This window comes from Cimex lectularius, unplaced genomic scaffold, assembly GCF_000648675.2.
Source record: "Cimex lectularius strain Harlan isolate CLEC.00 unplaced genomic scaffold, Clec_2.1 scaffold8, whole genome shotgun sequence".
Lineage (NCBI taxonomy): Eukaryota > Metazoa > Arthropoda > Insecta > Hemiptera > Cimicidae > Cimex > Cimex lectularius.
The window spans coordinates 1,470,335-1,495,034 of NW_019392656.1; the positions used below are offsets into that span (position 1 = coordinate 1,470,335).

A 24,700-nucleotide genomic window follows, 5' to 3' on the forward strand; every position below is an offset into this window, starting at 1 on the left:
CTGAAGTTGGCCCGTTAGTTGTAAAAGTGGAAGAGCACAATAGATCTACTCAGGTCGAGGCGCAGAAGGCCTTGTGGCCACCTCTTTTATCCCTATCCGTATCCCTCTCAGAGCAGTTGTATTGCTTGATGAAGATGGTCATATTTTTGTTCATTGCCTTCCGGCAAACGTATCGTAGTTAATCCAGCCAATGGTTCAAGGGGTTATTTCGAGATAGGTATGAAACTAAATTCCTTCGATTCTTACTCGAAGAAAACAGTAATACCGAGTCAATTAAAGAAATCCTGTCATATAAAAAAAAGCTATTTTTGCGTTGTGTGAGACTTGGGCAAATTTACCGTCGACTACTTTAAAACCTTCATGGGGGAGAACATCAGACCGCTAAGATTTAACGCAGCAAGCCGAAAAAGAAGAAGATGAAACTGACGTTTGTCTCGACACACTATCAATTGGGAGGTTAGCCGGGAAAATTCAAAAGTTATTTTGGTTTTACTTAATTTTTATTAGTCTTGCCATTTACTGTACATAAAGAAAGAGATGCCGACTTCCAATCAAGTCAAATACTTAGGACTATACCTAGACAGCAGACTGACGGACCTAATGTCCATACAAGACTTAAGAAGCAGACTTGGACAGCTACGAAGACTTCAAGGACCGAAATCTGTCTTGACCGTCAAAACGAACTTTGTACAAAACTTTACTGCGAACATTTTGGAAGGTGGAACAGTGTTCTGCCAAGCCCTCCAACATCCTCGTAATCAAAAGTCTTCAGGAGAATCGACAAATCTCTTTACTAAGTCCTGACCTCACTGTCCATAACGACTTTGTCAACAAACTAATTCGTCCCGATTCCGACAGTTTCACACCACCTCTCGAGCCATCCTATTTCTAATGGTCGAGCTTTCTCTGCACTTTACCATTCTGAGAACCTGCCTTAATTGATGACATCGAGATCTCCTAGCCCCCTCAACTGACCAGCATCGGCTGGTTTCTTATGACATATGTCCTCCGGGTGCATCGCTGGCATTGGTGTTAGTATTGTGACCATGTGAAAAAACGTACTGTGATCACATTAGTAATATATACAAAGATATAAGGTACAAATTAAAAAAAAAATTAAAAACCACATTTTTTTAAATTCTGAAGACAGATAAACACACGTCTTGGTATATCAATTTTTACAGTATAATGCCAATTTAGTATGGATTTGCACCCAAGACGAATTGAATTTACCGAAGACTGTTAAAGATCAATTATAATTTGGTCGTTTACTTCATTTAAATGGATCAATTTTAACTCACGTCACTCAAAAAATACTTTTCATCGTGAACAGACCGGTAATTCATGTGATCCATCATTGAAAGAATGAATTCCTTTTATCGCGGTCATGAAGCGCTATTCCGAACAAAAAGAAAATATCGATAAGACCTAACTCAATTTGCTTTATTTACGTTGGAAAGGATAAAAAAAAGCCATCCCGTCCATTCTTGTGTTTGCACCGACCTTCATATCCCAAAGATAAACCTTTTCACCCCTTCAAAGCAGTACAAATATTAACTTACATGCTTAATATTAAAATAAATTATCACATTGTTTTATTTTTAACAAAATGTTTTTATGTTTTTTGTTTCAGTGAAAGAGGATGCTTTCTGTTGTTCTGTTACTAACTGTGGGCGTGCAGGTCGCCCTCGGCTGGGGTGGACTTTTCAACCGTTTCAGCCCTGAAATGCTCTCGAACCTTGGCTACGGTGGACACGGATCTTCTTCCTATAGAGTGCAACCGTTCTTACAAGTAAGAATTTGATGATAATTTTATTTAGAAACTTTCGTGAATTTTCAACGTGTCTATTATCCGAAAATATTTTTTCTTGAAAGTAGACTACCAGAAATTTTCATCCTTCTCATTTTCCTGTAAGAAGGTTTTCGAAATAAGATGGCCTTTCATTGCAGACAGGTGAGACAGTTGGTACTGACAAATTGAAAATTGTTGGATTTATCCAATGTCCGTAAACCGGTTCAAGCAGAATTACCTAAATTTAATACATAACCTTATAGCGTAGAGCTTCGGAGATTTGGCTTAAAATATTAAGTCCTTAAAGCGCCCAGTAATACAGCTCTAGGGTCGTGCTTTGGGAATGATGATTTTTAAGGGCGCTAAATTGTAAGAGCTAGCAATTAACACGCATTTCCCCAAACCCCAGTTGAAGGGAAAGTTTTAATTAAATGTCACGCCTATCTAGAATTTACGTATTAACCCTGTAAGAGAAACTTTTGCACGGGTCGACCATCATCCATGACCGAATCAAGTTTTGCCCAGAGTCGAACATTTCCCTGTTATGTTTTCAACGATTTGTATTAATTGAACACGTATAATTTAGATTTTATTTAGATTAGAAATTATATTTGTCGTGCGGTTTCTGGGTAGTGATTGATTTGTAGTTTGGTCGTTCTGGACCTCCTGGTCCGGCTGTCCTCGCTGTTTCTGTCAGATGCATTTCGGCCACACTATACACATTTATACCAGGACGGATTGTTAAAATTTGAAATATAACATTTTGTTCCTTTTCTCTTTTAAAGCAACAATCCAATAGACCTCGACAATACTATATATGGAAAAAAAGCAAGACCGGGTACTGAGACGATCAAGCTCAAATTCTTCCTAGTCTGCAAATTTTCCATAATATGGATGGTTTTGATCTGTTCTTTTATAACGAAACTTTTCAATTAATATTTAACAAAATTTTAGCAGACTGAAGATAACTAAAACTGCAAGGAAAATCGGAAATGACCCAACTAAAAAATAATAATGTTTTAGTAATTACTTATGTTAATTAATTATTCTTTTTTTTAACGTAAGATCTTGGTTGAGATGAAAAAGTTAGTGTCCCAAGCAGGATTCGAATCCAGGACCTGTTATAATTATTCTGTGTTATTATTAATAACCTGTCGTCAAGATAGCTCAGGTGGTTAGAGCAAACCAAAAAATAATAGACTAAACTAAAAAATAATAATCCGTTTATGTTTAGTCGTCTAATTGTCCAAATTATTTATCGTGATTAATTATTCTTTTTTTTTAATGTGAGGTCGTGGTTGAAATGAAAAAAATTAGTGTCACGAGCGGGATTCGAGCGCATGACCTGTTATAATCATTTTGTTTTATTATTAATAGCCTGTTGTTACTGCAGCTCAAGTGGTTAGAGCAAATCAAAAAATAATAGACCAAACTAATAAATAATAATCCATTTATGTTTAGTGGTCTAATTGCCCAAATTATTTATCGTAATTAATTATTCTTTTTTTTTAATGTGAGGTCGTGGTTGAAATGAAAAAAGTTAGTGTCACGAGCGGGATTCGAACCCTTGACCTGTTATAATCATTTTGTTTTATTGTTAACAACCTGTTGTCAAGATAGCTTAAGTGGTTAGAGCAAACGAACAAATTATAGGCCAAACTAAAAAATAATAATCCATTTATGTTTAGTGGCCTAATTGCCCAAATTACTTATTGTAATTAATATTTTCTTTAATGTGAGGTCTTGGTTGAGATGAAAACGTTAGTGTCGCGAGCGGGATTCGAACCCAGGACCTGTTATAATTATTCTGTGTTATTATTAATAACCTGTTGTCACGATAGCTCAAGTGTTTAGAGCAGCGGCGTATTGAGCCGAAGTTCGTGGGTTCGAAACCCGCTCGTGACACTAACTTTTTCATTTCAACCAAGACCTTACATAAAAAAAATTAATCTAAAAAATAACATTACAACAAAATACTAAGTTGTGCCTTTAAATCAGATATTCCAAGCCGAAATGACATGCCTGTCTGACATGTTTTGAATTGCTTCTGCTGAAAGGATAGGGTCAGAATTTGCGAAGTTCGTGATGTGGGTGTATAGGTATGTCAGTACAGACTGTACAGAGTTTGCAATTAAAAATATTGGTAGTCACTTTTAACCTTTTAACTTTTCTTTTTGCTACAATTAATTGGCACTTACCTTATTCAGGTATAAACTCCAATTTACAATAATTGAGCGTCAGCCCTATAAAAATGGAAATTCTGATCGGTTTCTCCTCAGAAATTGGTTGGCTACCAAGTCGTTTCCAATTTGAATTTTTCTCCTGTTTTTCAACTAAGTGCTATTATAAAAATATGTCGTGTTTGGAACTAATAACCAATTTTCTATAGAGCATTGGGATTTTTAATGAAAAGGCAAGAAGTACCTTATTATTTATAACCCCTCTGGACAAGCTAGTTGAAAATAAGTTTTTTTATATTCAAATTTGCAAAATATTAACTGTCATTGAATTATTTAAATTAGGAAGAGGGCTAGATTACGTGTAGGTTGTTGCTAAACAATTTTTGCATAGGCAAAGGCTGGATTTGTCAAAACTACGTCTTCAGAAAAGTAGCATTTTAATTAATTTAATTTTTAATTATATAGAATATTGTTTTCTCAAGTAATTTATTATATTAAAAACCTATTTAAATAATATATTTCATTTTGCGAAAGAGACAGTCGTTTTCGTCGAGATTGCAACCACAATTTCCAGAAGAACGGTCCAAAGCTTCACAGCTAAGACCAGTTCTGAGTAATGGCGTGAAATGAAAATTCACCAGAGCGGAGTTGATGGGAAAATGTAATAAACAGGCTGTCAGAATGGTTGAAAAGCAGGAAAGACCACGGCCGCGAAGGTGCGCGAAAAAGATAGCAGAGGCGGAAGACGAGAACAAGGGAACAGGTTTTTTTTTTATATTTCCCGCTACAGATCTAAATTAATTTCAACTCTTTTTACCGGTTTTCCTTTGTTTTCTGCACCCCATTTTATCATAGTGATCCGTGACTTCTGAAAAATAGGCGTTTAAACGCTTGGAAAATCGTATTAAGCTTTTGTGTTTGAAAAGTTGAATCTTTGGTCTAATTCAAATGAAAAGCCTCATTTTAAGACTTATTAGATTTAAAAAAACAATTTTAATCGTGAACCTTTATATCAAAGAACGTACTTCAGTCGGTTTTCAAAAGAAATTACCTACTTATTTTACAAATAATAATTGTTTTTATGAAAATACAAAAATTGTTTACAATTTTACATTATTAGACGTACAAACTTTTGCTCTTTTCAGGAAAACTCCTACTAGCAGACAAGAACTAAAGTATTTGTATTTAAAACTATGAAGGTAGTTAGTACACTCTAAATGCTTTTATAGCCCCTCTTTTTGAGAATAGTTCATAAAAGTGGAATCAAATTTGATTTCTCTCTGTACTCGTTTTTTTTAATATTTAAGCCGAGTGCAAAGTGGTTTCCCTTATAAACTACACATCTGTTTAATAAATACAATATAAAAACCTTAAAACGTAATATGAAAACTGGAATAAAACATCGACAAGGCTAAAAAAATTTAAAAAACGCAACAACATAGCACACAACAAAGGCTACAGACACAATCGACAAACCAGTAAACAAGAGGAAAAGACTCACTATAGAAAATTATCATACACAGTAACAGATGCCAAGACAGAGAAAAGAACATTGGACGGAAAATCAATAAGATGCAAAGAAATAATAAGGTATATTTAACAACGACAAAAATCAAACTGCGCTATTCATTTCACATAAAATAACCCTAAACAATAAAAAATAAAGATAAAATTGAAATTACTGCTTGATACATTTTTTCTATTTTTTATTTACACCTGCGCCAATTGCTGTACTTAAGTAAATTTGATAATATCTTGAAGCATAAAGCAAAAAATAAATAAAAAATAAAAACAGAAAATATATTAATCTATTATATGTTGAGCTGTTCCAATTAATCAAAGTAATTACTGTAATTATTCTGCAAATTTATGCATTTATTCAAAGTTTCTGAGATGAGGGTTTGCATGACTGGATAATTATTTGTATAACTTCATGTAGCGGGTTTTCTCTACTTCAAGGACATATTAAATATTAAGACCATTGTGGATGGTAAGGTTGGATATATTTATTATTTTGGATATGTTGACAATGGTTTGAAGGGTTTTTAATTGTAGGGATTAGATAAGTTGGAGGTTGGAATGTTTTGTTGAACCTCAAAGTTTGAAGCCTTATGTCCAAATGGGTCTCCAAATAGTTATGTAAATAGTCGGTTTTGATCGTTTATACAACAACTTTTTAGGATATATGAAATGTCTGTCATTTGTCAATGTATAACTCAAGATAGCGGACTACATTAGCTGGTAGGAGGTGGATACTGTTGTGGCAGATGGGAGCAGAGGTTATTCTCTTATTTTTTATTATCCTATCAGTGGTGAATGTGTTATGTTCACAGTTTTCTATGTTTATTGTCATCTTCCACCGCTTGAACAACTGCTCAAGGGATGTGACATGTGCAGATGTCTGGATATTTATGAGAGAAAAGGATGGCGGCATCATGCACATCGTGGTAAGGATCGTTTCAGGAAGCATAGTCATGTCTACGGTATATACTGACGGTGGGTCCTAAAATACTCCTTGTACTGGTAGCACCTCGACCATAGTAAATCTATTTTGCTCCTCTATATTTGTTTTATAACTCATTGGCCAGCGTAAGGTTGTTAGTCAACATCACGCCTTGCCAGCGGTTGTAAGGAACACTAAGGTGCAGGAACTTGCTTGCACCTTTTCTATTGACCCTCACAAAAACATAGATGTGTTCTGCGGTCTCCTCTTCTTCCTGGCAGTATTTGCACACTATCTCTTCTGCCAGGTCTACTATCCAGTGTACATACTATTTTAAGGGCTGTCTTGTCAGGTGCCCAACCAGAATCCTGGTTCTGTTGCTTTGTAAGTTTTGCTGATGGACATTCACTCATTGAAGATCCATTTTTGAAAGTATCCTTGGTAAGGTGCTAGGCTACAATAGGGTTGGGGCCTAGAGGATGGATCTTTTTTTGGCCAACATGTCTACTTTCTTATTTCCTCTATGTCGCGTAGACCCAGGTTCCGGCGTCAGGTCATTGGTTCTGCCATGGAACGCAATATAATTTTTTCATTTACCTCGCATGATGTAGTGTCCAAGGAAAAATGTGTGAGGCGGACCTGAATAATTGAAGACTCTTAAGGCGAAAAGAGGCGTTTCCGTTAGTACGTTTGACACGAGACGAAGGAAGAATTGGCAGCTCTGAAGAACTGTGAAGAATCTTCTTCCAATCTTCTCAGTTCCAATTTCCAACTCGATTTTACCGTGCGTTATAATTTTCATCTATTTTTGCAATGGAAGTTATGTAATATCTCAACGTTTTCGATAATCGATCCATATGAAATTTAAGTCGGTCCACTTCCCTAAACGGCATATTCTTATCATTTAATGAGATTTATTTATTAGCATAATATGTTTTTATTAAAAATTAGAGTACCGCACCCAGGATGCAGTATTTTCGATGGATCTGCTCCATAATAAAGAAAGAGTTTGGTCTCGTACCCCAGAAAAAAACTTCCATCCATCCATCTTTCTAAAAGCTCGAATGGGTTCCATTTTAAAATATCACCCTCGGTTGAATAATTGTCCAAAAGTTTCAACCCTAAACGGCAGATGATGCTCGACGAGCCCTGTAAATTTTGCCGTCAGCTGAAATGCAAGTTATTTACCCGTTCCCTGCGGTGCGACTGGCCAGAGAGTAACACCTAATCTAACTGACAATTGGCCTCCCTACAAAAAAAGGCTTTTTTTAAAACAGACACTCAACAGTGTTATTTGTTTTTTTTAATTAAAATTTCAAAACCACACAAGCAATTAAAAATAAAACAGTTGCCAGTTTGTTCTGCTACGACGTCATTAGTACAAACGTTGCTTGCTTTGTGCTTTATCCTTTTGATATCATTTATATCTACCAATTTGTCGTATTTGCATTCTGTAAAACATTAAAAAACATGAAAAACAACAACCCAGAACACAAAAATCAGCGTATTCGATTATTAAGGGCTATACAGGTGCAGTAACTCACACAACGCGAGAAAATGTACAAACAAAAATCAAAATGAAACTACCAAATAACATGAAATGAAAATTAACTGCCAAGTAGAAAAGACAAAAACGGACATGCTTGAAAATTGCGAGATATATAAACACATTCCACTACGGACAGAAAGCAAACTAATAATAAGCAAAAAAAAAAAAATAACACACGTAACACACATAACAAGAAAATTGTACGAACACACAAATCATAGTAAAAACACTAATTAACATAAAAAGAATTAAAACTGACAAAATAAACAAAGACAGGATTTATTGGACATCTTTTAGACAAAAAACGTAGTAAAAATCAACGCGAAAAAACGCGAATTGAAAACAAAACGTACAAAATATTGAAAAACTGAAAATCTAACCTATATCCAACCAATATATCATGAAATAACTTAGGATATAATTCACTAATTTCGTGGTCCGCTTGACCAAGTGATACATGACAATTAATTAAGGTTTTTAGTTGAGATGAAAAAAAGTTAATGGCACGAGACGGATTCGAACCCACGACCTTCGGCTAGATACGCCACTGCTCTACCACCTGAGCTATCGTGACCTCGATCCACTCGGACATCAACTCCCCATCTCAACCCCACCTTATGAGTTTTCCCTCCTTTTGCCATTTTTCAAATGTCGTGTAATCGGTTTGGATTCTCGACGACAATTGAAATGGCGACGGAGAGCTTTAGTGATGAGGGGGAGTTGATGTCCGAGTGGATCGAGGTCACGATATTGTGGGGGAATTTTTTTTTTTTTTTTTTAAATTGTACATAATATGTCTTATGTGTTGTGTGCCTGTATGTTTTGTCTGAGTGCATGTATTTATTAGCATGAATGGCGAGGGGTGAGGGTGAAATATAATGTCATCATCGCCCCTCGAACGTTGTGTAACGTTGTTGTGCGTAAGTGTGTGTGTTCGGGGTCGATGGCGGAATATTTATAAAAGTACTCCATCGAGCCCAATCTAGATTAGTTTAAGTATCGGTCGGTGGAGGAATATTAAGTGCTCCACCTACCAGACGGAATGAGTGTACTGTGTGGATGTATTTATGTGTATGAATGTATTTATTTGTATGAAGGTAGTGTTTGAAAGGGTAAATAGAATAGGGACTTGGGGGCTGAAATGACCTTGATGTCGGAAGCCCCAGTCAAAAAATAAATAAATAAATAAATAAACAAATAAATAAAAAATAATTATACGAGGTAAAAAATGCGTACATAAGACACTTAAAAACTTTGAGTCTATAAACATCTTTAACACGACAGCAAGTCTGATAAGGATGAAAAATAAACACGCTTTAAAACATTAGAATTGTACAATAAGAACACACATTTGCAGAGATGAACAAATATGAATCAACAAATCATAATAAATAAGAAACTTCGACATTTTTTCCAAACTTTGTTCGTCAAATACCACGTCGTCTCTTCAAATTTTTGAAACGAATAAAAAGAACACGGTGGATAAAATAACACACAGGCTAACTACCGATCAAACTTAATTATTTAAAAAGGTTTGCAGACGTTGATCGTATATTTTTGCTATAATCTAATTCATTTACATGTTTGTACAAATTTTCAACTTTTGCAGGACATTTCCTTTTTTATTTATTTTTTTAAATTTAACAATAATATGATTGAAACGAAGAAATAAAGTGGGTTTTGGGCGAATGTGGTAAACGAAGAAGAGCAAGTAATACTTTTTCCCTCTATACATTATTATTTTCTGCGTTCTTCCAGAAGATACGAATCCATTTTTCTACAGATTTTTCTTCGGAGAATCGGACACAATTATTTATCGGGTACTTTCACACCCACCCACCCATCCACCCACCCACACACACACACACACACACACACACACACACACACACACACACACACACACACACACACACAAAACAACCCGTAATATAAGGGGCAAAAGGATAAAACGGTCTCTGGCAATTATCGATTTTACATATCAATTATTAAACTGGTCGTTTTTGACATGTACACGTTCTTTCTCTAAACATGGAAACATCCGAACACATCATCATTATCATCATAGCTATATTTCTTATTAACACCCACCATGCATTTTTATTTACTTTAATCCGTGACGTATTGCTGCCATCAAATACGATTATAAATTTATTAACATTTCTGGGAAGATGTTCTGAAATAAACGTTAACTTATCAATCGCTAATATTGTTGATGTTAAATCGGACTTTCGTTTCGCTAACTCTATTTATGTTCTTTCTGCAAGCGTGTTTTATGTTAATAGATCAGCTTCAATTTGAGGCAGGGTAGAAAATTTTGGAAGTTTTTTGTACTATCAAATAGAATCCTAGGATCTATCAAATTTCTATGCATTCACGCCGATTCAACTTTTCGGACAGTAAAGTTAACAAAAGAAGATACAGCCGGCAATAATTTATCGAACGGCAACTCTCCATTTTCCTGTCTGCTCGGTAATGCGAATTTGCTTTTCAAATGGACGTCACCTAGAAACTCTGGCACAATCGATATAACGGGCAGGTTATACAAAACCCTTCCTATTTATGATATATACCGGCAGGCTTTTAAAGCAAAACTTTGCAACAATATTAACTTGTCCTATTATATTTTAGTGTTGGCCGTTAGACTTTGTAAACAGTCTTTCGAATCTTGGTCAGCTCAACAAGCTTCTGACATCGAATTTGTTTTAGTCGAGCAAGCATCATAAATCTCGGTACAACAAAAAGGGACAAAATAAATGGTTTTGCTTCAGAAATAAAATAATAAATCATAAATCAACGACGAAATAATCAAAAATCTAGTCTAGAATAATAGAGCTGTATTAAGCGACAGTTTCTTCCTCATTTGTTTAGTTTTTCTAGCTAATCATCTCTCAGACAGCTTCCAAATAGTAGCATAATTCTGACTAAATATACCATCTGGCAGAGAATGTCGAGGAGACGCCAAATCCTCATTAATCACAAGATGGACTTCACCAAATTTATCATCCAACAGGATGCTTCAATATGAAACTTCTTACATAAACGATAAAAAAATATGAATACAAATTATTCTGTGTGATATTGCAACTAACAGGACAGAATAAATCTAACGAGCTGGTTAAAATGGAATAGTTTTTTCCGGTAGTTTCCGATCGTTTTTATCTGCCTATCCACGCTGTTTTGTTCGATCAAATACGATTTGGCTTTTCGCCATCTACATTGGTGGGTTTATGTTCCCATTTATGTTGAAGAAAAAAACTTTTCATGGAGTTAAACTTAAACGCATTTGCAGCTATAATCCGCATCGATTATACAATCTTTGAAATTAATTATTCTAATTCATATTATATTTTTGGACAAAAAGGATTGACAAACTTAGAAAAGGACTAGATTGCATAAACAGCACACTAACCTCCTCAGCCAGCAAGCTTCATGTTCACCTCGCGAAATCGATAACAACAATTTATAAACATTTATTGCGACTAAACATCACTCTCTCTCTCTCTCTCTCTCTCTCTCTCTCTCTCTCTCTCTCTTAAAAAATTACATTGTTCTGATTTATATAAGCACAATTCTTCGCACACGCACAGATTTGGGCCGATCACTTTTCGCAGTCTACCGGTAATTCCAGCATTGGTAATTTAAATAATTAATGGTAGACCTCGAAATTCACCCACCCCGGGAGTCGGCATTCGGGGACTTGTCTTATCCGTCCAGCCACCTAGTCTGGGCTCCTGGTGCTAAAATCAACCAAGTCATTTCGGACCCAATTCAATAAGTTCCTAAACGCAAATCCGTTTATTCTTAAATTATTTCCTATTTACATACTATTTCACAACAATTCACTAAATTAGGGTGTTGTACTCGAATTCCTCCATCACCCTCCACACATATTAACAAAATATAACTAACCTAATTGAGGGTACTCAATATTCCGCCATCGACCCTCTCACACTACAAATTCACGCTAATAAATACATTCGCACTCAACACTCGCCAGGGACACAAAACCATCATTACTAAACCATAAACCTTGGATGTTCCCTCCTTGTCTGACGTGCTCAAGCACAATTCTCATTTCGGGTGGCATCCTACGCGCTCTCTATATAGAGCCAAGGAGTTGCACCCTTCATTAGATGGGATACATCGAATGACCTTTCTCTACTTGCCGGATACATACGCGGGCTTTGGCCCAAAAGTAAATGTGCTTGTGTCAACCTCGCATGGCCTATTCCTAACCGGATGAGGATGACCATTCTTCTACGGGACAGATCCTCCGAGGGCCACCTATCGACAGTGCTGTTGATATGTAAGAGCTTTTCTGCCGATCCAGTCCACAGACTTCTTTTAATGATGTGTTTCTTCCATTTTTAGAATCACAGGGCTGGATCACGTTTATTAAGTCCGGGGGTGAGTACGTCCCGGCTTAGCTGCCTTTTCTTTACCGTTCAGACCTTTATTATTGGACCCAGACAACCACCTTGAGACGGTCCACTCGCCTCTCTAGGAATAGCCATCGATATTAATAGTATGAGCAGCTCGAGATCGATGTTATACTTTTAGTCATCATCAGTAAAATGTCTTAAAACTATGAAACATCCACAGCAAATCATAGATTTTTGGACAGTAATGAATATAAGCAAGAAATGCATCACCAATGTCGCGGCAATAATGAACATCCTTGGCAAAACATCAATGTTTCGGTATTATCATACATAACATCAAATATTATTGATAAATGACAATTGTTATTAGCTTCGATGTAAGATTTGTAGTGACAAATAATCTGAAACGACCAAGCTACTGGCTCAATATCACTCTGACCTCAAGAAGAAGTCTCACGATCTATTTTTAAATTATGGAATAATTTTCTTACTGATTTTTTTACGTGTTTACCCGATGCCTTTTTTTCTGCCCGTACTTTATATTTGCGTGATTTAAAATGATTTAATTGCATACACAATTTGCGTGCTAAAAACAGGTTGTGTCATAGGTTCAACTGAAATTGCTTCGACCGGTCATTAGACGTTGGCTCGACCGTTAAAACTAATTTTCTTTCCCTATTCAGCCCAGGTTAATCAATAGAGTAAAAAATGTGAAAACTGTTGCAAAATATTTTTATTTTTTAAGAATTGGTATAAAGGGCATATGCAGATGGAAATAAAGAAACAATAATGGTTTAGACTTATACATATTAAAAACAGTAAAATTTTCTTGTTATTCCGATTCAGTTTTACAGTTATATAATAAAAAACTTCAAAAATTAGTTTTTATGGTGGCCTGTCGCAACATGACTTGATCCTCGAGGGAAAATAATGCTCTCCGTTGTGCTTCTTAATAATAAACTCTCCGAAGAGATTCTAGGTATTCTCGATTATCCCTTAATCTTTTGATACCGTCAGCAATAATGCTACCTTAGAAAAACACAATGGCAGATATTTCCAACCCTGTATCCTGACGGGAGGGAAAGGGGCGGTTCCACCCCTCAGGGTTAGTTCTCTTCTTATTACTTCCATCAGCCCGTCTCAGTGATCCCATCACCATTCCAGGACGTTCTAAAACCCTCGTATTTTCTGTTTACTGCTAGGCCTTATAAGAAGGCTATCGTTTCACATAGATGAATAACATTGCGTCGGTGTAATTCGTAATAAAAGAAACGTAAGAAGACAAAGATAGAAAATTCATTTATTTTAAATTAGCTATAGTGCTATAACAGTGTTAACAATTTACATTGGAGGTTACTTAATACGGAATAAGTATTTTGATCATTAATTTTACACAAAGCTTTCACATAATTATTAATCCAACCATTTTAAGTTCCAAGCCAAAAAAATGGGTTTATTTAAACAAAAAGTTGAAATTCTTACTAATTTACAACTTTTATTATTTGTAAACCGAAGGAACCATTTTTTAAAATTGTTTTGGGAGTTTCAGGAGAAGGAACAGAGAAAAACTATGTGATTTAATTGTTTAAAAGAAGAAATAGCTAATACAAATTTTTGCACTAACTGTAATTTAACACAAAGGTCAAGAAAATATTCTTAATATTAAAACAAGTTGAAGCCATACATGTCGTAAAGAAGCATTAGTTGAATGAATAATTTAAAAGAAAGTTTATCGATAGTTTTGAAGCATCGATGCTTTGCAGATGATATTCGATAGCTTTGAAATATATTTTTGCAGATGATATTCTATAGTTTTCATATGTTGTCAAGTGTAATGCCGCGAGTACGAAAAAGTCCGAATATAATTCAGAAATTTGTTGAAGTCGTGAGGAGCGATCAAGAATGAGGTAGTTTAGAAAGACACCTTTTTTATTTTTTTCGCCGACGTTTCGACCTTCATTCGGGTCATCTTCAAGGCCTGGGAAAATTACAAAACATATGTTGATTGGACAAAATACTATTTAAGGTGTAAATTGAACCAAGTATTTCATAGAAATGATAAATGATGGAGTGAGCGTGGTGTTCAATCCTTTTTAAAAAGATAGTTCTAGAGGCTCTCAAAGAATTCCTCCAACTAATTAATTCTCTACACCGTAATATACATTTTACATTGGAAATTGGCAAAGATGGTTGTTTGAACTTTTTAGACCTAAAACTGTCCATAATAAACAACCTAATAGAAATAGACGTATATAGAAAACCCATAACTACAGATACTATGATACCAACGGATTCTTCCCACCCATGGTCCCAAAAGGCTGCTGGTTTCATTTGGCTCATAGACCGGATGTTAAAACTTCCGCTAACACCTGATAACTATAAAAAAGAATTAAAAACTATTAAAACCTTAGCAAAAAACAACGGGTATCAAGAAATATTTATTGATAGGTTGCTAGTTAAAAGAATAAAAAAATTAACTTTAAACGAATCAACAATAGGACTCAGCCACCCCACCACAAATGAATCATTAGGTTTCCGTTGTTTGCCATACATTGGTGAATTATCGGAAAAAGTTAGTAAAATTTTTAAACAAGAAGGTTTTAGAATAGCTTTTAGAAGTACGGGTTCACTTAAAAACATCCTCTCAAAACCTAAAGACAAAGTAGACAACTTGGCAAAAAGCGGGGTTTACCAACTCAATTGTAATGATTGTGATATTAAATATATAGGACAAAGCGGTAGAGAAATAAAAACAAGAGTAAAAGAACACTTGCCTAAATCGAGCAAATTTTCGGAATTTAAGGACCATCTAAAAGAAACAAAACATAATTTCAATTCAAATTTAAATACAAGAGTGTTACATAGTTTCAACAAAGGGAAAGAACTAGATTGGTTTGAGAAATTTGAAATTAAAAAATGTAAAATTGAACATGGTGATAAATGCATTAATAATATAACAGATTTTGATCTACCTCCCATTTTAAATATGTACATAAATAATATCAAACATCCAAATAATTAATCTAATTATTTTAATTGTTATTATTTTTATAGTAATTTATAGTAATATTAAGTATTTATTATTCTAATATTTATTTGTGTTATAATTTCCGCGTTTCGCACGTTCAAATTGAGCGTCATTAAAAAAATCAGCTGATAATTGGAACGTCGCGTTGGCGGAGGTATCAGCGGTTCACTTTGGCAATTCATGTCGAGAGACGTGGTTGTAGAAGTCCTTCAACCTGATGATGAGCTAAAAGGCTCGAAATCCGGATCGTTGCAAAACAACTTACTGTGAGTAGGAACTATCTTTTTAAAAAGGATTGAAGTATTTCATATTCACATAAAGTGTGCTGCTGTTCTTGCTGTCATATTGTTTTTTTTTTTGTTTTTTTTAATATAACTGTAACTGGGTGGGGGACGCGGTAAATCTGGGAAAATTTCTTTAATCATCTGGCGGTTTTATTTAACTCAAAGGATGTCGAGAATGGGGATTTTCTGGATTGGATTTGTGATTCGGCACTCAGTGTCGGAAAGGAATCGATTATATTTAGTGGTCTATTGATCAAATTACTTCATTCAATTAATTAATCTTTTTATGTAAGATTTTGGTTGAGATAAAAGAGTCAGTGTCACGAGCGGGATTCGAACCCACGACCTTCGGCTAAATACGCGCTGCTTTACCACTTGAGCTATCATGACTTCGATCCAATCAGACACCAACTTCCCATCTCAACCTACCTTTCGAATTTCCCCTCCTTTTTGCCATGTTATGAGATAGACCAAACGACTAGGTTTTACGTTTAAATAATATCCATAAAAAATTACACAGAAAGAGAGAAAAATTGAGTAAAATACATAGCGCGAAAACTTGGCAATAATACAAAAGAACCTCTTTCGCCGTTTTTCTGAGATTATACTGTCCCTGTAAGCTCTGGCTGAGAGCGGTGAAAATCCCAAACTCGCAGAAAAGAAAATCCGACCATCTTTCTGTATCATTTTGAGAAACTAATATATATCTTCCCACACAAAGAATCTACCAAAATCTGATCACGTCCTCTGTATACGATTTACCTTATACCAACTCACTTCATTTCCTCTGGCTTTTCTATTTTTAGCCTGCACTTCAAAGTAGATTTCCCCATTCCAAACACGTTCCTTTTATAATCCTTAATAGCAAAAAATATATATTTCTATTTAATAAACTATATTTTTATTAGCACTTCCTTTAAAAGCCCGCCAGGAAGTAATACTGACTCCAAGATAATCCAGGAAAAGATTGCAAACTAAAATCATATTCTTGTACTTTATTGGAAAATATTGCTCAGAGCTCAGTTACAAGGATATATTTGGAATTTCTGACCATTAATCTAGGGTAAGTTTATCGTTGAATAAGTCCAAGGATTAATAGCGTTGAATATAAGCCACTTTACTGTCATATGATCCGCAATAATTAACAATATTATAAATTCCGTATTATGATTCCAATTATACGGACAATTAAAACGTCGGTTCGGGATTCATCTTTCCATCCTAGTAAAATTACCCACCCACGAGGATAAACTGGATAAGTCAAAAATAGAACTTTTAGATTGTGATTTTACACATTAGACCTTTGGTACAACTCAATTTTTTTTATCACAGACGTAATATTTATTGACTTCATTTCATTAAATCAGCATAGTTGTCCTAGTCAATAAGTTTTGTTTTTAATTTACTGAATTATGTGTGTTTCTTAGTGACCTGTGGTTTCATAATTTGTTGAAGTGAGGAGTGGTCAAGAATGAAGTAGCTTAGAACTTTTAACAACTTCCATCCTCGCTTACAATTCACGCATGAAGTCGAAACAGAAAACAAACTACCATTCCTAGACCCACTCGACCCAACAAATGGCACACTAATTACAGACTGGTACCAAAAACCAATGAACACTGCTCGCTACCTCAATTATACCTCACACCACCCCTTACACACAATATCATGTCTCTAAGTCATGAATCGTTTCACCTACAAAATATCAAAACATTAAAGTAATTTTACATAACAATAACTACCCGAAAAACATAATCAACAGAATTATAAACAATTATAACCTACATAGAAAACAACATCCTCCACAGTACACAACACACCATCAACAAATACAAAGACAAACCAATATACATGTCCATTCCATTCATCCATACATTATCACACAAATTAAGTAAAATTTCTCTCCTCAGAACACATTTAAATAGCTTTTAAAAACCATAAAACAGTATTTTATTTTTTATTATAAATTAGTGATTATTTGGACGTCGTGAGATGCGGTCTGGTGTGACGTAGTTTTAGAAAAACATAAATTCTTTTTTTTAATCTAAAATTTTCTAGCATTGTATAAATTCATTTTTGTAATCTAAAATTTTGTAGCATTGTGCAAATTCATTTTTTTTCACGTCCTACATGTATTTATAAAAGTTAAACAATGTTTATAAATCCCAGGCCCTGAAGATGATCTCAGTAAAGATCGAAACGTTGGCACGATAAAGAAACTGTTTTTGTAAAACCTACGTCACACCAGACCGCATCACACGACCTCCAAATAATCATTAATTTATAATTTAAAAAAAATGCAAGGGATAATACTACAAAATTGGTAATATCCGTTTTCATTTTTGAGCAGGTTGTTATATATGACTCTGGAAATTTAAATTTAAAGGAGCTTGTAAATTTTATTGCAAACAAGAAAAGAACTTTAACAAAATAAAATATGATTTCGCCACTGAAAACACGCATTAACGTCTCTCCTTAACTACTTATTCTCAACTAAGTCCCTCTTCCCGCTTGGAGCATCTCAGGCCCCTTCCGATATAAATAATTATTTTACGTAACAAAAGAATTATTTTAGTTTGTACTTTTAACTTTATTTTATCGGGTTTTTATATTTAGTTTTTAAACTTTAGTATTCAGTCCTTTTTATCACAATTTTACCTACATTGTACTATATTTGGTTCTTTTAAACGAATTGATATTCAATCGACTGACAAAATAGCACACCAACCAACGAAGATTAGTTAGCTGAAACTTAAAGCACTGACCTCAACCCTAAAACATGCGAAATAAATTCACATGCTGCGAACCCAATTTTAAGCCTTTTTGTTAAAAATGTAACAAATATTTTCTTAGTATTATTGGTTTTGAATAAATTGTAATTTAATAGAATTGTTTTGGGCTAATTGGTGGGCCAAGAAATTTTAAGGACTTAATTCGTCACGAAACGCAACTTAACTTCTTCTGTTCACTTTTACTTAATGGCTTAATAACTTAGTCAACTTGAAAAAAAATTCAGGCAATTAGAACAACAGGAAAATTTATAGTACAAGGTTCACCTACAAACCTAGAAAATGAAAAAGAGACCAAAAATACCAGTGTATCTAGGACAGTCGTCACTTATGGAGCTCAGGTATGATACCGTATGAAAATAAATGAAGAAAAAAAAACTTTTCTTTCAAATAAAAATATATTATAGTAGTAATGATAAAAGATAATTTTTTTGTGAAATTAACATTTCAATGCTTCAAAATATTTATAAGTACCAATTATATTCATAGAGACTTCCTATTTTATAACTTGTCAATAAATGAGACAATCATGGTCTTTCAAAGTTCAATTCTAATAATAAAATTCAGTACGTTAATGAATGATTAATTTTATCAATAAAACCATTAATATTCTGAGTAAAGAAGAAAAAACCGTGGATTTAAGGCTAGCCCAGGGTTGGCAGAAGAACGCTGTGGCATTCAAATTGCAAAGGCAGCTGCGTGCAAACTTTATCCTCATTTTAACATTGCAAAACTAACCAAAGTTGAAAATTTATTAAGGCGTATCCACGGCAAGCTACTTCGAATTGTTTTAATTTTAAACAGGGTTCAACATTAATATTTGATCAGGCTCGGGCGACATTGTTTGCATTTCCACATTTACACTGTTTCTAATGAGACGCTTCTTCAAGCGATATTAATTTAGCTCCAGTGCACAAATGCGTTTAAAACAGACTCTCACCTGTCTATAGAATAAAATTGCATTGTAATTTGACGAAAAGAGCATTGAACTCGTCGTATTGACCCAATCATAGGACATCCAACTCGACAGAATTAGCGTTAACACGGGAATCGATGTTCATTTACAGATGTTATTGTCCATAAGGAAAATTATTTCAGTACATTCACCTATTTTTTTATTGGTGATTCATTTGACCATTTTCTCACTGATTTCTTTTTACCAACTTGAGCCAATTACTCTAAAAGTACGAACTAAATTACAGTATACAGAACGATATGATTTATGATAGGAAAACAGATTGTGAATAGCAAGTCGATAGCAAGTAAACTGTAATCTCATGTTGTTGATCATTTTGGGTCCCAACATGTGGTACAACATGGGATCACAACGAGAGCTTATCAGAAATTAACTTTGAACCCTTTGACAATAATGCACTATGATGTGAGACTGTCGGTTCTCCTTCTGAAGAATAAAAAAACCTCGGCTATTTATTCTGCTTGTGGTTTGTTAAATCAACGCACATCCATCGGTGCAAAAACGCACCTTCACGTTAAAATTTTTCTCTTTCATTGATTCAACTGCAGTCTTATATGCTTCAGCCAGCCAAAAAGCCAGCAAGGGCTGTCAAAACTGAGCGGTCTAGTTTTTTATTTTCTGGGCGTATCGAACGCCCATCCACAGCTTTGGAGGAAACGCTGAATCCCAAATCCAAAGAACAGCCACAAATTTACAAAGAAAAGAAAGAAAAGCTGACGAAAAAAGAAAAATAGACATTTTTAACTTTAACTTGAAAAAATGAATATACTTGAGCTATAAACACAAAACGTTAAAAAAATGAAACATTGGAAAAAAACAAAACCTAAAATCCGATGAATCCACAAATCAAATTTACAATAAAAAATGAAAACCTTCATATTTACAAATACAATAAATTCAATATAAAAACCGTTGAAACATTCATATCAAATTTAATTATTTTCAATTAATTAATCCTTTTATGTAAGGTTTTGGTTGAAATGAAAAAGTAAGTGCCTCGAGCGATATGATATATATCAATTCATATCATGTATTTTAACGTAGATTTTAAATCGAGTGGTATATTTTTTATTGTATATTTCAAAAGTGTTTTTTCATAGCGGAACAAGATAAATTTGAATCCGTTCCGTTGAAACAAATGTATTGACGTCTTTAAAATTATGTAAATTTCAAGTCATATTTCTTTTACTTTCTAATGAAACTGCTCGAACTGACACATAAAGCGCAGGATTCGTGGAGTCATATTTTTTTAAAACTTTATGAGATTAATCAAGTGACGGAAAAAAGGTTTATTGATATTAGTATTAATATTATTTCCATTACAATTCATGGTCCGATTGACCAATTAACATTTTTCAATTAATTAATATTTAAGAAAGGTATTGGTCGAGATAAAAAGTCAGTGTCACGAGCGGGATTCGAACCCACGACCTTCGGCTAAATGCTCTACTGCTCTACAACTTGATCTATCGTGACTTCGATCCACAGGGACACTAATTTTCCATCTAAACCTACGTTTCGAATTTTCCATCCTTTTTGCCATTTTTCAAATGTCGTAATCACGATTCGATTCTCGGCGACATAGGTAGTGGCCACGGGGAGCTGTTGGTGAAGTTATACTTCGTTTTTTTTTATTAAATCCATTATGTTTAATGGTCTATTGACCAAATCATTTCTTTCAATTAATTAATCTTTTTATGTAAGGTTAATGAAGCTAAATCCTCTTGTCCTAGAGTCTATTTCAATGGACCCATTCCGACCTCAGATATCGTACACTACCTGGTAATTGGCAAACGACTAACGAGTAATCCCCCTACACGACTGAAAAGACAGGAAACTATCCGACGCTGTAATTTACTTCTTAGGTTACTCGACCTTTTACTCAAAGTCTCAATCTATACAATCAAAATACTACAAAAATTATTCTCTACTATTCAGACTGAACCATCCACAACGACCACTTATCCCATTTGTAATTAATATTACCTGTATATAGAATATTGGTATTTATTAATTAATATTAATAAATACCATTACGAACACATCCATAAATGTTTAAACCTTCATTAAGAGCCACTTGATCACCGATTTTCTTGTCCCTAGATTTTTGGAAATCCCACAGACATTTCTTGGGAGATTGTAGCAGATTCTTGGGGAATAGTGTATTTGAGATGAAGATATGAGAGAAAAAAAGCTAAAGGAGTCAGAAGTTGAAATGCTTCACGAGTCCATATCTGTAATATCAAGCATGATTTGCAAAGTTGACTAGGCTTTTACTGTCAGCTCTTTATTACAAGATCTTTATTACCTACCTCGAAATATAGCTGGCTCCTGTAGGATGCGGGATTTTGAAAGAACATAATATACGCCTATAAAGCGTAACAACTCTTCCCTATAATTACAAAGTTGACATAATTGCACGTTTTCATCCCTTTTCGGTGAATAATTTGAATATAGAAGTCCAAGTCTCATTTCACAATTTAAAAAAAAGTAATGTATGTAGGAAAATGGTAAAAAATGCATTTGATTAAAAGGTGCAAAAGAAAGATCAAGATCTTTATAAACAACTTCCTGGTAGATTTTTTAGCCTGAGACATATGTCTATTGCACGAGATTTTCAAAACAACTACAATATTCACATCTGAATTTTTAGGCGGACGAGATTCAGGGGAATCAGGAGAGAAATCGCATTGTAAAATTTATAATAGAAACTACAAAAAAATCGATTTCATAAAACAATGATGATTTTAAAGTGTTTAAAGTTTCATGTTTCCGTTGAAATTCTGCCCACAATCCCTTGCTCCCTAATCCCTAAACGGATTGATAAGCATCCTTCGTAGCTTGCTAACTAACGTCTTTGCTTCCTGCTTCCGGTTTCTTGCTTCTGTGCGTAAATTCAGAAGTGTTAGCAGTACTTAATTTTAAACTTAAAAGATGTTTTTATTTTAATTTTCTTTTAATTTAAAATCACGGTAGTGAAATCCGCCAGCACCCGATAGAAAAGGACGGAACCTAGCAGATATCGCAGTAATCTACGCCATCATATTATCAACGGTTATGTTGAGGGTTTAGGTGCTGCATTGCTGGGTACCGAAAACAAGAAAGGCGATTATACACCCGTTCACCTCAATTATTCGTGTTTTATTTAATTTAATTTAATTACTTTCATTATTGGTTTCCCCACAACACCAGCGCGCCCCCCTTTAACGGCGTCTACATAAACCAGAACCATTGACGTTCTATGATCATTAGCAAAGTTCTGCTGAGGGCCGGATTTTCATTACAGGAAGTTATCAAAGTTAAAATAATGATAATTTTTAAGTATTGTTGCATAGAATGGGGTTTTCAGAAAGAGCAGTTTGAACTTAGTCATAACTAATTCTATCGGATGCAGAAACATCAACGTCCACCAACTTAACAAAATTGTTCTGGTTTTGACGTTGAACATTTTTTTTTAAATAGAAAACTTTTAATATTAAAGGTATTATCACCTTTAAAAAGCTATTCAAACCTGTACGTCTGGTGTTGACGTTAAAACGTTTAATTTTTTTTAAACCTACTATTAAGGTTTTATTTCATATACATCTACATTTCCTCTAAAAAATCGTTTTAGAACTAGCAAAAATTCGAACATATTTTTGAATAGTTCAACATTTAAATAAACGTATCGAACGTACCATATAAGAGTGAAGATCAGCTTATTATTGTGAATGGTGGGAAGAAGTCGTTCGAAATTTCCGATACAAAAAATTGAGTGAAATAAATCGATTTTCTTGTTTGTTTAAATTTTACTTTGTGATTAACAAAATATAACATGGATAGAATACCAAGAATTCTATCCACCAAACGTGCTTTTGAAAATGAAGATTAGAAAAAATTATTCAGAAATCGTGAGATGCGGTCTGGTGTGATGGGTTTCAGAAAGACATTTTTTTTATCGAGCCAACGTTTCGATCTTTATTGACACCATCTTCAGGTCATCATACTTTGATTGAATATAAAAAATAAATTTTGCATTGTATAAATTCACTTTTTTCCACATCCTATATGTATTTGTTAAATGTAAACAATGTTTGTAAATCCCAGGCCCTGGAGATGATCTCAATAAAGATCGAAACGTTGGCACGATAAAGAAAATGTTTTTCTGAAAGCTACATCACACCAGACCACATCTCACGATTTCTGATTAATTATCGATTAACGGTCGCTAATCACCACACATTAGAAAAAAGTATGTTTTGACAATGTTCCAAAGCTTTAGGGGAAGATTGAAGCTATCTTACTTACTAAGTAATAATAAGTAAATAAATAATAAATGCTTAGATTTATTTAATTTAATAATTCTTCTAGAAACGAACTGTCGTCCAAATTGATTATAACGTGTTAACCGAATTATCGGAAAAAGCAATTAACATGCTGAGCAATAACCATTTTCCTTTCTGCGTGGTCGACATTGATTAGTAAAAACGGGCCAAAAGCATTAACAAATGACAATATGATTTATTGCTTTACAACATTAGCAAGTTATAGTATGATTTCGTGTCTCTTACATATTAGGAAAGAGCAACAAGGCACAATGGCCACTGAGTAATATAAACGAGGACCGTAAAGAAAGTTTATGCTAGTAAATGACAAATAGACAACGTTCTACTTTGTATTCATTCAGTGATATCGAGTCGTACAAACAATTACGAAAGAAACGCTTATAAAAAGAACCTTTTGTTTATAATTGGGATTTATATTTGACTTCAGGCGTTTTTAAGGATTGCAATAAGTTAAAGTAAGAAAGTTTTGTGACATTTTGTTTGAAATTACTAAAAAATTCCAATATTCTTATGAATCCGCTAGGTTTTAGGCTACAGGTGTTTTTTTTTGCGAGGGTTTGCAACAGCAGAGGTCATATAAACCCTCAGGGTGCCGGTGGTTTTGAGAAAAAGCCCATTTGTAAGTATGTCGGGTTCGAATGCAGGCGCTGGATTCGAACCCGGGACCTTTACCTTACAGTAGCGCCGTGTCAACGCCTAAACTGTTGTCCACCGACGCTCCATAGCTACAGTTCTAGGTGATTGTTTTGAGAAAGTACATTTCATGAATATAAATCTAGTCGTCTCATTTACTAAAAAAAAGTTTAAAAAAACACTAGCTACACCTAAAGGGATAAAATTATTCGTAAAAAACATGAATAATGATCCTGGGGATGATAATTTAAACCAATTTTCGTAAAAACAAAAATCTTTCGAGAAAAGCTTATCTCACCATACTAATCACATGCTA

General features: G+C 34.3%; 1 protein-coding gene across 5 annotated transcripts in view; it reads left to right on the forward strand.

Moving 5' to 3' along the window:
• LOC106669699 (prohormone-3) overlaps positions 1-24,700 on the forward strand; it is a 71,928-nt gene that overhangs the window by 23,392 nt on the left and 23,836 nt on the right. For 2 of the 5 annotated variants that reach the window (XM_014399341.1, XM_014399344.1), the window contains exons 1-2: positions 1,261-1,337; positions 1,634-1,792. In XM_014399341.1, coding sequence (XP_014254827.1) covers positions 1,643-1,792 — 150 coding nt within the window. In that variant the 5' untranslated portion in view covers positions 1,261-1,337; positions 1,634-1,642. The other 3 variants (XM_014399342.2, XM_024224665.1, XM_014399343.2) reach the window with 2 other exon arrangements.